Here is a 14226-nt window from a genome sequence, read left to right as displayed (position 1 = left end):
TTACCTATGACGTTCCTCGTCGTTAGAAATTATTCAAATTTCAGTATATTGTTGAAGAGACATCCTTCTTTGGATTTGGGGTATTTTTGGTATTTTTCAGGCGTTTTTAAGTAGAAAAAAAACACAATTATATCAATATAAGTCATAAAGTATGCAAATCGGTTGTTAGGAAGTCCCACGTTTTATGTGACGCCCATAACAATAAGATATTCAAATTTCAGTATAATATTGAAATATAGTCATTCCCCTGGAGGTTTGGGTGATTTTTGTCACTTTTCAAGAGCTTTAAAGTAACACGTATTGAGCAATTATTATACCCCTTTATAACAGTCAAAGCCATTGCACAATATGTTAACTAAGTTTCTGTTACGATACCCGTCACGATTTATACATAAAGTTGTAATGTGTTTTTAAAGAAACCAGGGAAGCCGTCCTACACTTCTTAGAAAAAAAACAAGGGCTGCTGTCGAATGACAGCCATATCTCCCGCCGATGCCATTTGAAAAACGGGCCATAACTCCAGAACGGGTTGAGCAAATCCAAGATTTGTTTCTTCCTCCACAACTAAGCATTAATAGTAGTAATCCCTGAATACTATAATCATTATAATAATGAATGAATAATGAATGAGGAGTTGCGATCACAAAAATTTGCACTATATATATATATATATATATAAGAAAAAAGTAACAAAGGGCCATAACTCCAGAACAGGTGGAGCAAATCCAAATTTTTTTTCTTCCTGCACAACTAAGCATCAGTAGTAGTAATCCCTGAACGTTTGACTCAATTCCGTCCAATAATGAATAAGGAGTTGCGGTCACAAAAAAATTGTACGGACGCATGCACGGACGCACACACGGACGGGTGCCATTACCATATTCTCCTCCGATGCCTATCGGTGGGGGATAATTATGTTGTAAGTGTACCTTAGATGGGTTTGGGTTAGGGGGTCGTTATTCTATGCGGGTCACAATTCTATGTGAGGGTCATTTTTCTACGTGTGGGTGAGTCATAATATTATGACCCCTCGGTCATAATATTATGACCGGGGAGTCATTATTCTATATAAAATATTGACCGGGGGTTCATTATTCTGTGGGGGTCAGTTTACAACGTTACACCGGCTTAAGAGCTTGAATGTGTCTGTAAACATTTTCATTCGAGTTCTTAATATTATATTTATATATTAAACTTTCAAAGAGAAAGGATGTAAACATTTAAACACTAACAGGCATGTAACGACGATTGTTTCACCGGTAAACGGACATGTTTTACGGAAGAGCGCATATTAAACCAGGCGGGTGGGGTATTGACAGAGTCTAGTCTAAAAGCAAATTTTCGAAGCGAAATGAGGCATATTGATGACTCTTCAACATTTTTGAGATATAGAAAGGGAAAACGGTAAATACTACTGCCATCGGTTACCTCTCCATGTTTCGATTTTAGTACATTTAATAATTATAGGTGGTGGGGGTTAGTGGAAAATTCATAATTATGGGTAGTGGGGTTGGAGGAAAATTAAAAATCATGGGTGGTGGGGTTGGAGGAAAATAAAAAATTATGGGTGGTGGGGTTTTTCAAAAAGTGCCTTCCAACCCTCCCATGCAATTAATTCTGGAACTGTCCTTACACAAATATTGAATGGACTCCATGATCCTTAAGGACCAGGAAATATAGCAACACTGAATCCAAGTGCGGGGAGACTTACTGCTGTTGTGATAGTTAATAAAATCTGTAAAAAGAACCTTTTGAAGCATAGAATGCAACCAAACAGAATAATAGCAAACTCGGTTTAATTGACTTTGTTCATGGAAAAACCCATCGTGATACCAGTTTAACATTTTTGGAATTCTCGTTGGATATATCTATACATTTCGCATTTAAATGTATAAAATTTTATGTTAACTGAGAACAATAAATAACTTCGGCTTAAAAGCCAAAACTTAATAACGTTTCTAAATGTCGTATAATTTCTTTACAAGAATTTATGCATTATTTTCCTTTATTTTGATGCACTACTAAACTTTCTAGCTGGACCTCGGCACAACATATTAAATAATTGTCAGTGTAAGCATGTGGGATTGGATGGCATGGGCTCAAGAACATGAGCTAAACCCATTTGACCATAATATTTTCTCAGATTCTCGAAAGTTTCTTAAGCTGAAACAGATCTCTGCAAAATAAATGATACTCCTGGGAAATCATGTCATTGTGCCAACAAGGGAATCCTGGAAAGCCAGGGATGGGCTCGTGGGATGGGATGGGCCTAGGGACATGGACTGAACCCATTTACACTCAAATTTTTCTCAGATTTTCGAAGATTACAGTAAACAGTTCTCTACAAAATAAATGATACTTCATGCCATGGTGCCAAGAAGATGTAGTCGAGAGAAACAAAAGGGGATAATGTCTTCCTCTACAGGCAAATCACAGTAATAACATTTTCTTATGGTTATGTAACGTTTCAGTGCCACACAAATCCCGTCGGTGAAAAGCTAGCTCATCACCAAAGGTGATTTGTTGCACATATATACTGTCATTTTACTCCAATGACAATTGACAGGTTTACAAATTTGCATATTAGTGGAATTACTTCCCTTTATGCTTTCAGTAATCGTTACATTACTTTCCCCTATGAGAAATCTCGTCCCGAGATTTGGCCTAGGAAATTCATGGGTAAGGCAACTCCAGTCCGGCAGTTGACTTTATCACACTTCTGACACCATTTTTGTAACGAATTTCGGTGGGTGCTATTATTCATCCGAGCGGTCTAGGTAAAAATATAGTAATATCATAAAAAGACAAGAAAAAGTATCAGAATGCAATAACACTAAAATGAAAGTACTTAAAATGCCGTATATATAATTTTCCTAATGACTGCTTGTCGAATTGATTTATGTAGCGAAATGCCTATTATATAAATATTCCTCAAGCTATCTGCTTAGTGATTTAAAAGAAATGATTCGAAAATGATTAGCTTATAAAAGGATCAGTAGAATAATTAAAGATACTTAAAATGACAAGAACTACAATGTATAAAAAGATGACCCTTAGCTAAGGCAAAATGCCTTACTAAAATAATCACCAGAATGCCACGACCCAGGCTTCTATGACCAACAAAGACACAGAATGCCTTATCTGTTCTTTGTAGGAATATCAGCCTAAAGTCCTGGTGCAACTGGTATAATAAGCCGCAAAAGATTTTTAAAATGCCACTAGAGTACTACGACCCGGGCCTTCAATGCCTTTCAATATATCTAGCTAAAGAATGCCTTCCTTTCGCTTTGAAATTGTTTACTTGGCACTGTCGTCCCAAAGTCCCAGCTTGACTAATGCAACAAATAATTAATTAAATAATTAATTATTAACGATGTGTCTCCTTCGAATACCAACAGCGAACTGAGAGTCATGTCAAGTGAAGCCAAGTCCTTTACTTGCTTCTTGATCTGCGCATGTGCTAACATACTTATCCAATGGCAGTTTTTTTAGGAAATGCGTAGTGCTACTGAACATAACTATGTAAAACGGCTACTGATTGGATAAAAATACTTACATTCATTTCTAATGAACGCCGTCTGGACATTGACTGATTATACATGTACGTATATATGCAAACAATAAGCATTTATTGATATCTATTGAAATACAGCTTTAAGCAGCGAAAGTGCGCCATTAACAGAAGTATTATAAGTTGATTGAATGAAATATGAATGCAGTCAATGCTTTCATTTACCTCAAATACTTACATGAAGTGATTTGATAACTCGTTTGCAGAACACTTGTTTTGTTTGCAAATGACGTTGCATAATAAAGGGGAAAGCACTACGTAGAAGTTATCAAAAGCTGTTTTGTTAAAGGTGAACAATTTTAAGGAACAATCTTATTAGTGTATTAGGGACATTTTGTCACACTACCCACGCCTCCGGGTTCATTCTTCCCGCATGCCCTTATACATTATATTTGACTAAACAAATAAAAGACGAGTCAAAATATCATAGGCAAAACTTAAAACCTGTCTTACAAAAGAAAATTTTTTTTTTATAAGTAATTAACAATAGCTGTTTTTTTTTCTTTTTGAAACAACGTAGCATTTAAAACATCAAAAACCTTTAACACATATTTTAACTTTAAACTGACATATCTTGGTCACATTGCGTTAAAAGAAAGTATCTACTGGTGACCCTGTAAAAAGTGTGCATTAAATGCGATACTATCGTGGTATTCTCTTCCACAAGCATTACAAATAAAGGGCTTTTCTCGTGAGTGCAAACCTACATGCATCAAGTACATCGCTGTGTTGAAATACATTATTCCACAGTGTTTGCACAAACCTCCTTCTTCCATCTGTGTGGACTTGTCCGACACCTCTTTGACACCTCTAACTTTCTAACTCTCGACTTTCATTTTGGTGTACACTTTTGATCTTTGGAAAATCTTTTTGAACCTGTAGCTTCTGTTTCAGGCTTTTAACGTCAAACTTTGCTTTCTTCTGACGTGGCGTATAAATTGGTTTTGGTTGGGTTGCCTTCGAGAAAAGTCTTCCTTTAAGGATTTCTAGACAGCTTTTTGTGGCTGTTCTTTTTCTAGTATTTTCTTTTACTTTTGGGCTACCTTTCCGATCTTTCTGATTACCTAGAGTTTCAGTTGCCTTGCTTTCATTACTTACAGTCTGTCTTTCTTCAGTGTCTACAATCTTTGTCCCTTTCTTTTCTCCTTCAACTGTACCTTTCACTTGAATTTCAAGGTTATCATTACTACCATCGGCTGAATCATCATTCTTCTCACTTGTGCTTATGCTTTCTCCGGTCTCTTCACTCTCACTTTCTCTATCAGAAGGACTTTCCAACTCTGACTCGGAATCACCCGATTCGCTTACACTATCTATCAGCTTATTTACCTTCTCCTCGAAGTAGAGGTCAACATCAAGTTTGGGATTTTCTTCCCACTCTTCTTTCCCTGCACTTTTTACCTCTTTCTCACAGTGACAGATTTTCACGTGCTGCTTTAAACACTTCTTATTCTTCAGGCTCTTTTTGCACGTTTTACATTCTACCCTACTCTCCTTACATTTTTCTTCATGCTGTTCTATGTCAGATTCAGACTTCTTGTGACAGTACTGACACTTCCTCTTACGACTTGTTGTCTTTGTTCTTGCCATACTGGAAATAGAAAATATATAATCTTTATGCCAGAATGGCTTATTTCTTTTCCTTTCACTACTTATATCGTTATTTTGCATTTCTTCATCATTTACCTGTATGCCGGACTCATTATTCTGTGTCCTTGCTTTTCGCATTCTGTCACAGTGTATGACCTGGGAAACGCCTGCTCTGCCACAGTTAACATTGTAAAGAACATCAGAAATCTTTTCACTCACCTTAAACGGACCTCTCCAGAATGATGTAAATTTTGAAGAGCAACCTACTTGTTTTACAGGGAAAAAGACATACACTAAATCTTCTGGCTCAAACTTCTCATATGAAACTTTAGTGTCTCTATACGATTTTTGTCTACTCATTGACCTACCAGTATTTTCCCTAACTAATTTGTGGCTATTTTCAAGTGTTTTTTGTAATTCCCATACCCACTGATTTACAGGAATGGATTTCATAGTCGGGGGCATTTCAAACATTAGGTCAAGCGGAGTTGTCGTTTCACGACCTAACATTAACATATTAGGGGAATAGTTAGTAGTTTCATGAACAGATGACCTATAGGCCATCATGCCGTATGGGAGGTGTCCATCCCAATTGGTACGATTTTCGTCTACAAACATGCTAAGCATTCTTGCAAGTGTTTTATTAAATCTTTCGACCATTCCGTCGCTTTGAGGATGATACGCCGTGGTTCTGGTCTTTTGAATGTTCAAAAGTTTGCACATTTCTTTGAAAAGACGACTCTCAAATTGTTTCCCTTGGTCGGAATGAATTTTACTTGGCACACCAAACCTAGCAATGACTTCTTCCACTAATAGTTTTGCAATTGTCGATGCCTCCATGTTTGGCATTGGAAAACTCTGTCCATTTTGTATAATAGCACGAAATAACTCTTATATACTTATTGCCTCTCTCTGTTACCGGTAATTCCCCAAGTATGTCCAGTGCGATTCTTTCCATAGGAAAGCCTGAACAAACTATCTGCATTGGAGCCATTTTAGTCTTTAATGGTGCTTTTCTTTTCTGGCAATATTCACAACCTAAGACGTATGCTTCTACATCTTTCCTCATCCCTGGCCAAAAATACTTGGCACGTATTCGTTCGAACGTCTTCTTAATACCTAGGTGTGCTGCGGTATTAAGATCATGTGAAAACCTCAGAATTGTTCTGCGTAATTTTAAAGGAATTACGACTTGACTGTACTTTGTGTTTGTTTCGTAATCTTTCCATTCTTGGATTAATAAGTTATTCTCTACTCTGAAGAAAGTGTACTGACCATAGAGGGTTTTAAGGAAGTAACTTTCGCTTGAAATGTCTGTAGCAGTTGGTTTTTGACCATTCATAACCCATTCTTTCATAATACTTATGTCCCTATTCGAGTCCTGGGATTCAACAAGAGATTCGATGTCAGGAGGGTTTTGTGATTCTACAGTGATTGATCTGATATGGCCTTCTTCTAGTTCTGATCGGCCACACTGCCCACAATGTATTCTACTGAGTCCGTCGGCATTACCATGTAGTCTACCTGGACGATGTTTAATATCGAACTGGAATGATGATAGGATTTCCAGCCACCGGGCAATTTGACCTTCTGGAGTTTTGAAATTCATCAGCCATCTTAGACTACCATGATCCGTTCTGATCAAGAACTTTTTACCATATAAATAGTGTTTAAAGTACTTTACAAAATGGACCAAAGCAAGAAGTTCTTTTCTTGTAACGCAGTATCTCCGTTCTTGTTTGGTGAGAGTTCTGCTTGCATATGCTACAACATGTTCAATTCCATCAATGTTTTGAGAAAGGACGCAAGCAATGGCTTGATCACTAGCATCAGTGTCTAAAATGAACGGCTTAGTGAAGTCTGGATGATTGAGCACTGGAGCATCAATTAACCTTTGTTTTAAATAGGAAAGATAGGAAAGATTGTTCACACTGCTTTGACCATAAAAACTTTTGACCTTTTTCGGAAAGCTTGTGAAGAGGCTTTGCAAGCTCAGAAAATTTCTCAATGAACCGACGATAATAGGAACAAAAACCTAGAAATGACCGCACCTCTTTAAGAGTAGTGGGTTGTGGCCAATTTTTCACGGTTTTAATCTTTTTAGGGTCCGTCTTAATTCCTTCTTTTGAAATGATATAACCTAAATATTCAACTTCACTAGCGAATAATTGGCATTTTCTTGGTTTTAATTTTAAACCAGCTTCTCCTAGTCGTGTGAAGACTTTATCTAAATTTTGAACCATGTCTGAAAATGTTTTTCCTGTCACTATTATGTCGTCTAAATAAATAAGACAAATTTCCCAGTTTAGACCCGCTAATACCTTTTCCATTAAACGCTCAAATGAGGCAGGAGCATTACAGAGTCCAAATGGGAGGACTTTAAATTCGAATAAACCTTGTCTTGACACAAAGGCCGTTTTCTCTCTGTCTTTTGATCTACCTCTAGCTGCCAGTATCCGCTGTTGAAGTCTAAACATGAAAACCAGGTGGTACCAGACAATTGATCCAATGAATCGTCTATGCGAGGTATCGGATACGCGTCTTTCACCGTGACGTCATTCAATTTTCTATAGTCTATGCAAAATCTTTTTGTTCTGTCTTTCTTTTCCATCATAACAATGCCGCTTGCCCAAGGACTCGAAGACGGTTGAATGACATCTTGTTCTAGCATGTTTTGAATTTGTTTACTTGCTTCCTCCTGCATGTGAACTGGCATTCTTCGTAGAGGTTGTTTGATGGGATGGGAATTTCTTATATCAATATTATGTCTTATAATGCCCGTCCTACCAATGTCAGCATCAGTCTTGGAAAATGTATTAGAATGCTTTTTCAAAAGATCAGCTACTTGACGGCATTGTGCCTTTGTAAGCCCTACAGTAGCTCTTTGATAAACATCTGACAAATGTTCTGGTACTTGCTTTGCGTGCGTATGACTTTGTGTAGAAACCGAGGATATTTGAGACACGAGGCTTAAATTGGCAATATGTGTACCTGGGTAGTATTTGTCCGTTTCCTGACTTGTATTCAGTAACCTAACAGGAACGGTATCTCCGGCATGCACAAGTGCTTTAGCTGCTACGCCCATATTGCATTTATTGTAGTCATGTAATGGTTCTATAATACCAAGTTCATTTTTTCTTGCAGATGGTATAGAAAGCTCTCCAGTCACTATCATTTCTGAATTGGGGGGAATGTAACACATTTCTGCAATTGTTGCCCTGTAGCAACCTAAGTGACCAGCCTGTACCATTTGACAAGGCGTACCTTTGACAGTAATAGTGTTTTTGTGAATGTCTAATTGGCAGTTATTGGCTTTCATAAAGTCTAAACCTATAATGCCATCAATATCTATCTCAACAATTAGTACCCCTGTAACTACATGGATTCCATTAATGTCAAAAATAACTGATGTTTTGCCTGAAACGTTCAAATGATCGCCAGAAGCTGCAGAGATTTGTGTATTGGATTTTTCCAAAGAAGCTGTATTTCTGTCTTTTATCAGATCCCATGTTTTGTGAGAAAGTAAAGTCAGTGTAGCACCGGTATCGACCAGGCATTCAAGTGTAATATTATTAATGCTACATTTAAGAAAGAGCCCTGATCCGAATGATGCGATATTTCGAAGATGGCCTTTTTGTTTTGATGAGCTAAATGTTCTAGAGTTTGCCTTTTGTGGACACGTATTAGCTAGGTGCTGTTCAGACCCACATGTATAGCATTTCCTTTTGTTTTGTTGGTCTTTTCTTGTACCCATGTTTGTACGAATTGAGGGCGGTTTAGATGATTTATCTTTCCATTCATAGAATGCCTTACTCAAATCATTTACATTCTTTTGAAGTTTTTCAAAATCAGGGTTATTTTCAGTGTATTGTGGTGTAGGTGCTTTTTGCCTGGAATATTGTGAATGAGTGTTATCTGAAATGTTTCTCATAAAGCCCTGACTTTCCAAATGCTTTCTTTCAGCGCTATTAAAGGCATCTAGTTCAACCGCATGGCGCACAGCATCATTCAAATCAGTAGGTCGTGCTTGCTTGACCCGTAGTCTCATATCTGAAGAAATCAATGCATCTATAAACTGTTCTTCAGAAAGAGTCTCTCTTACGTCGGCGGGTGCTGTAGGATAGGCTAAATTCGTAAGCCTTCGAATGTCTTGTCCTAAAGCTGCTAATGTCTCGGAAGCCCTTTGTCGACGTTCTCTTAATTGCACTCTATAAAGTTCAGTCTGGTTTGGAGGAGCGAAACGTTCCTGCAATGCCTTTACCAATTGGTCATAGTCATTAGATTTCTCTAAATTACCAAACACACCCTGTGCTTGGCCCCTTAAAGATACTGAAAGATACATTCCTTTTTCTGTGTAGGACCAATCATTTATTTTCGCACATACCTCAAAGTGTGCCTGGTAATCCAACCAGCTACTAGTACCGTCGTATGTTGCAGGTTTAACTTTTATTCCTTGGTTTTTATGCTGCTTTCCCGCATTACTGACGGAAAGGCATTCTGCAGAAGGAGGTGTTGCCTGCTTTTTGTCATGTATCATGGAATGCTCGTCCGTATGCAGACTAGGGTCGATAAACCTTAGCTTTTTGCTATCAAGTTGATCAGGTTTGGGCATTTCGTTAACTGGCATTGTCAGTGCTTCTGGACGCCCAGTTCTAGATCCCATAGCTTTCAATCCCATTGTCGGTGTCTGGGTACTTTGTGTGATAGATGGCCTAATATTTGGTTTAGGCATATCATCTTATCTTTTGACAATGTCTTTTCTGGATACATAGTCCAGTCATGTATGTCGTGTCTTGTTTCGTCTGGGGTACTATGTTTTGGGCCATCAGGCACAACTTTGTCTAATTTATGGAAAAATTCCGCAGTGTTGTTCAAAGGCGAATTAGGGGCCTTTTGAGGACCACATGCCAACAGCTGCCTATCTAAAGCCTGTATTTCTAATTGCATTCTAAGGTTTTCATTATTCATCTCTAAATACGTTAACCTTTGCATTAACTCTTCCATATTTAAAACTCCCGAATGACTAGTCATTTTGTTTTGAATGTATATTAATGATTAATTCGGAAGGTGTGAGCTGGCACTGGTGATTGTGCCTTTGTGAGGACAATTTTATTGAAATGCCTTATAGAATTTTTCACAAAATATCCCACCGCTGCCACCACTTTTGTAACGTTTCAGTGCCACACAAATCCCGTCGGTGAAAAGCTAGCTCATCACCAAAGGTGATTTGTTACACATATATACTGTCATTTTACTCCAATGACAATTGACAGGTTTACAAATTTGCATATTAGTGGAATTACTTCCCTTTATGCTTTCAGTAATCGTTACAGTTAATTCTTTTGATCAGTCGGTAGTGCACTTGATAAAACAGTAATAATGTTAAAGTAATTATGGTAAAAATAAAAAAAAAAAAAAACACGAATATAATTTTTCATATGAATTTATTAGTGATACCTTTATGAAATAACAATAGACTGACATAGTGAAAAATAAAGTTGAATATCAAAATTATGAACAATTCGGTATAATGAAGAATTATTAAGATGAATGTTAGAATTATATATGTCACAGAAAGAAAAATTACGAATTCTGCGATTCAAACCTAAGTCACACCGATTTTCCTTAATTTGTTTCTATATAGAAATCAATTTTGAGAGAAAATATGAATTGGAAATACTTCATTTCTAAAAAATTACTGAAAATAAAAAGAAAACATTAATTGACAAATTTCAATATAAAAAGAAATTTTAGATATATTAGCCATAAAATAACATACGGAAAAAAGAGAGACTCTGAAACATAGATAAATTTTATATAAACTAAATAAATTTTGATGTTTACATTAACACGAAGTGGACGATAAATGATTATATTTTGTTGCAAATAATTGCTTCTTTGCTTTTAAGGTTAATTAGTATAAATAGAATCCAAAAACTTTTCTTTACTTATATTGGAACCATAGAAGTACATTCTAGCAAGTTAGAGGACTAAGTATTGGTATTTCAATCTTTGTTTCCCTTCTTGGCAGCGAATACACTCACTCTATAGTGCATGACCACCAAAAGACGATGGTTAGATGGTGATATAGCAATGGTACAATGTTCAAAACGAGATGGTATGATGGTGATAACGCGATGGCATGATGGTGCAAACGCGATGGTACGATGGTGATAACGTAATGATACGATGGTGAAAACGCGATGGTACGATTGATATAACGCGGTGATTCGTATAGGATGGCACGATGGTCAAAATACGATGGTAGGATGGTGAAAACGCGATGGTACGATGATGAAATCACAATATTACATCGACATTCCACCATCGTACCATCGTGATCTCATCATCATGCCATCGCATTTTCACTTCTTTTCAGATAAGCAATACTTATACAGGCGAGACAAAAGTGTAGATGGTAACGTTAAGTTAAGGCACTGATGGAACACATGGTCATTTGTAGATATATTTAAAGTTAAATTATTTTGTAATATCAAAATAATGCTGTTCTGTTAACAGCTGTCTATAGCAACTGTTACTTCAGATTCTAAATAATAAATAGAATTTATCGGAACAAAGACAAAAGGAATAGAAGTGAACATTCATTGATGAAAATGTATTTCATGCATTTTATTACAGGTTTTGACCAGAGTCGGCCAATGATTTTCAATTCGGGAATAACACGTGATTTGTCCGATGATGATATCAGTACTGAAGTGGTTAAATTTGGTGCCATCACTGGAGTAACAAGAGGACTTGTGCGCATGAATGGGTCCATTATTCGACGGACCAACATGTGTGGTTATTCTGAGTTTGGTTACCTACTTCATAATCAAGTTGAAATTCTGTCTGTCGGTAGCAAACCGTTCGCATTAAGTGGCGATTCAGGTGCACTTGTTTTTGCAAAAGACAGGTCTAATGAGCTTGTAGCTGTCGGCATGGTAGAAGGTGGAATGTCAGATGGTAGGATAATGATTACGCCGATGTGTCAGATTTTAGCAGAACTAATCCCTCCTTCTGAAGTACAAACAAAAGTGTCCTTATCAGAAGAACATCCGTCCTTTTATCTGAAATTGCAACCATCAACAGATAGTATTGAGGACTGTGGTGTCGACATGGCTGTTGACGACACATTGTCAAATGAGAATACAATTCCGACGCAACATCAACTTGTATCTGACTTTCAAATATTGCATACTGAAGTGAGTCAGATGAAAAATGAAATAACTTCATTACGAAACAATACAAATGAGATGTTCAGTGGCCTTTCTCAAAAAATAGATTTACTATTGCAGTCTAGGCAGCCGTTTAAACACAAGTCCGGGTTCCCGTTGTCAGGGAAAGGTAAAAGAAAAAAGTGTTTTTTTCAAGGTCAGGGAAAAGTGAGGGGAGTTTATAATTCTTCAGGGAAATTTGGAAATCAGGCTAAAGTCGGGGAAAAGTCAGGGAAATTTGGAACCAGAGATCCAGAGCAAAAAAATTCTGATTTGTTAAAAATCAAATAGAATGAAAGTAAAAGGCAAATGCAGTTTCTTCGCTTTTGGCTTAACCAAGCAATTTTACAAATATTTAAATAGCACTATAATATATTTCACATTCAAAAATTATACTTTAACTGTCATTAAGTCTGTATAACAAAATTGTCAAATCTGTGCAGGGAACGTTCTGGAATTAGGTTGCTTAAATAATTAGGAGTTAATTTGTTTTTCATTTTGTAAAGCAGGGTAACTTTGTGCTTCTTACGTCTTCATGCCCCCTCCCCCTTCGAAGAAGGCGGGGTATATTGTTTTGCAGATGTCGGTCGGTCGGTCGGTCGGAATGTAGACCAATCAGTTTCTGGATGATAACTCAAGAACGCTTGGGCCTAGGATCATGAAAGTTGATAGGGAGGTTGGTCATCACCAGCAGATGACCCCTATTGATTTTGAGGTCTGTATGTCAAAGGTCAAGGTCACATTGACCCTGAATAGTAAAACGGTTTCCGGATGATAACTCAATAATACTTGGGCCTAGAATCATGAAAGTTAATGGGAAGGTTGGTAATGACCAGCAGATGAACCTTATTGATTTTGAGGTCAGTATGTTAAAGGTCAAGGTCACAGTGACCCTGAACAGTAAAACGGTTTCCGGATGATAACTCAAGAACGCTTAAGCCTAGGGTCACGAAAGTTGATAGGGAGGTTGGTCATGACCAGCAGATGATCCCTATTGATTTTGAGTTAAGTATGTCAAAGGTCAAGGTCACAGTGACCAGGAACAGTAAAATGGTTTCCAGGCAATAGCTCATGAACGCTATTGTCATGAAATTTGATAGTTAGGTTGGCCATGACCAGCAGATGACCCTATTGATTTTGAGGTCGTTAGGTCAAAGGTCAAGGTCACATTGGCCAGGAACAGTTAAACGGTTTCTGATCTTCTTGTCCAAAACCATAGGGCCTAGGGCTTTGATATTTGGTATGTAGCAAAATCTAGTGGTCCTCTACCAAGATAGTTCAGATTATTTCCCTGGGGTCAAATATGGCACCACCCCGGGGGTCACATGGTTTATATAGACTTATATAGGAAAAAACTTTGAAAAACCTCTTGTCCAAAACCACAGGGCCTAGGGCTTTGATATTTTGTATATGACATCATCTAATGGTCCTCTACTAAGATTGTTCAAATTATTCCCCTAGGGTCAAATACGGCTCCGCCCTGGGCGTCACATGGTTTACATAGACTTATATAGGGAAAAACTTTGAAAATCTTCTTGTCCAAACCACAAAGACTATGGCTTTGATAGTTTGTAATGTAGCACCATTTAGTGGTTCTCTACCAATTTTAAGTTTGTTCAAATTATCCCTCTAGGGTCAAATACGGCCTCTCCCCAGGGGTCATATGGTTCATATAGACTTATATAGGGAAAAACTTAGAATCTTCATGTCCATAACATACATCATTCAAATTTGGACCACATGTATAGTTTTGAGTGGCAAGACGAACCTTGACATGAGTTGACCTTGATTTTGACCTAGTGACCTACTTTCACATTTCTGTAGCTACAGCCTTCTAATTTGGACCACATG

At 37.4% G+C, this 14226-nt stretch overlaps 1 protein-coding gene across 1 annotated transcript in view; it reads left to right on the top strand.

Annotated features, from left to right (window-relative positions):
* LOC128558950 (uncharacterized) overlaps positions 1–12680 on the top strand; it is a 32979-nt gene extending 20299 nt beyond the window's left edge. Inside the window, exon 2 of the mRNA XM_053549428.1 lies at positions 11801–12680. Coding sequence (XP_053405403.1) covers positions 11801–12666 — 866 coding nt within the window. The 3' untranslated portion in view covers positions 12667–12680. The remainder of the gene's footprint in view (positions 1–11800) is intronic.
* Positions 12681–14226: the final 1546 nt, after the last annotated feature.

Source organism: Mercenaria mercenaria, chromosome 1 (assembly GCF_021730395.1).
Source record: "Mercenaria mercenaria strain notata chromosome 1, MADL_Memer_1, whole genome shotgun sequence".
Classification (NCBI taxonomy): Eukaryota; Metazoa; Mollusca; class Bivalvia; order Venerida; family Veneridae; genus Mercenaria; species Mercenaria mercenaria.
The sequence above is the reverse complement of the archived record's forward strand: the minus strand, read 5'-3'. Positions and strand labels throughout refer to the sequence as shown.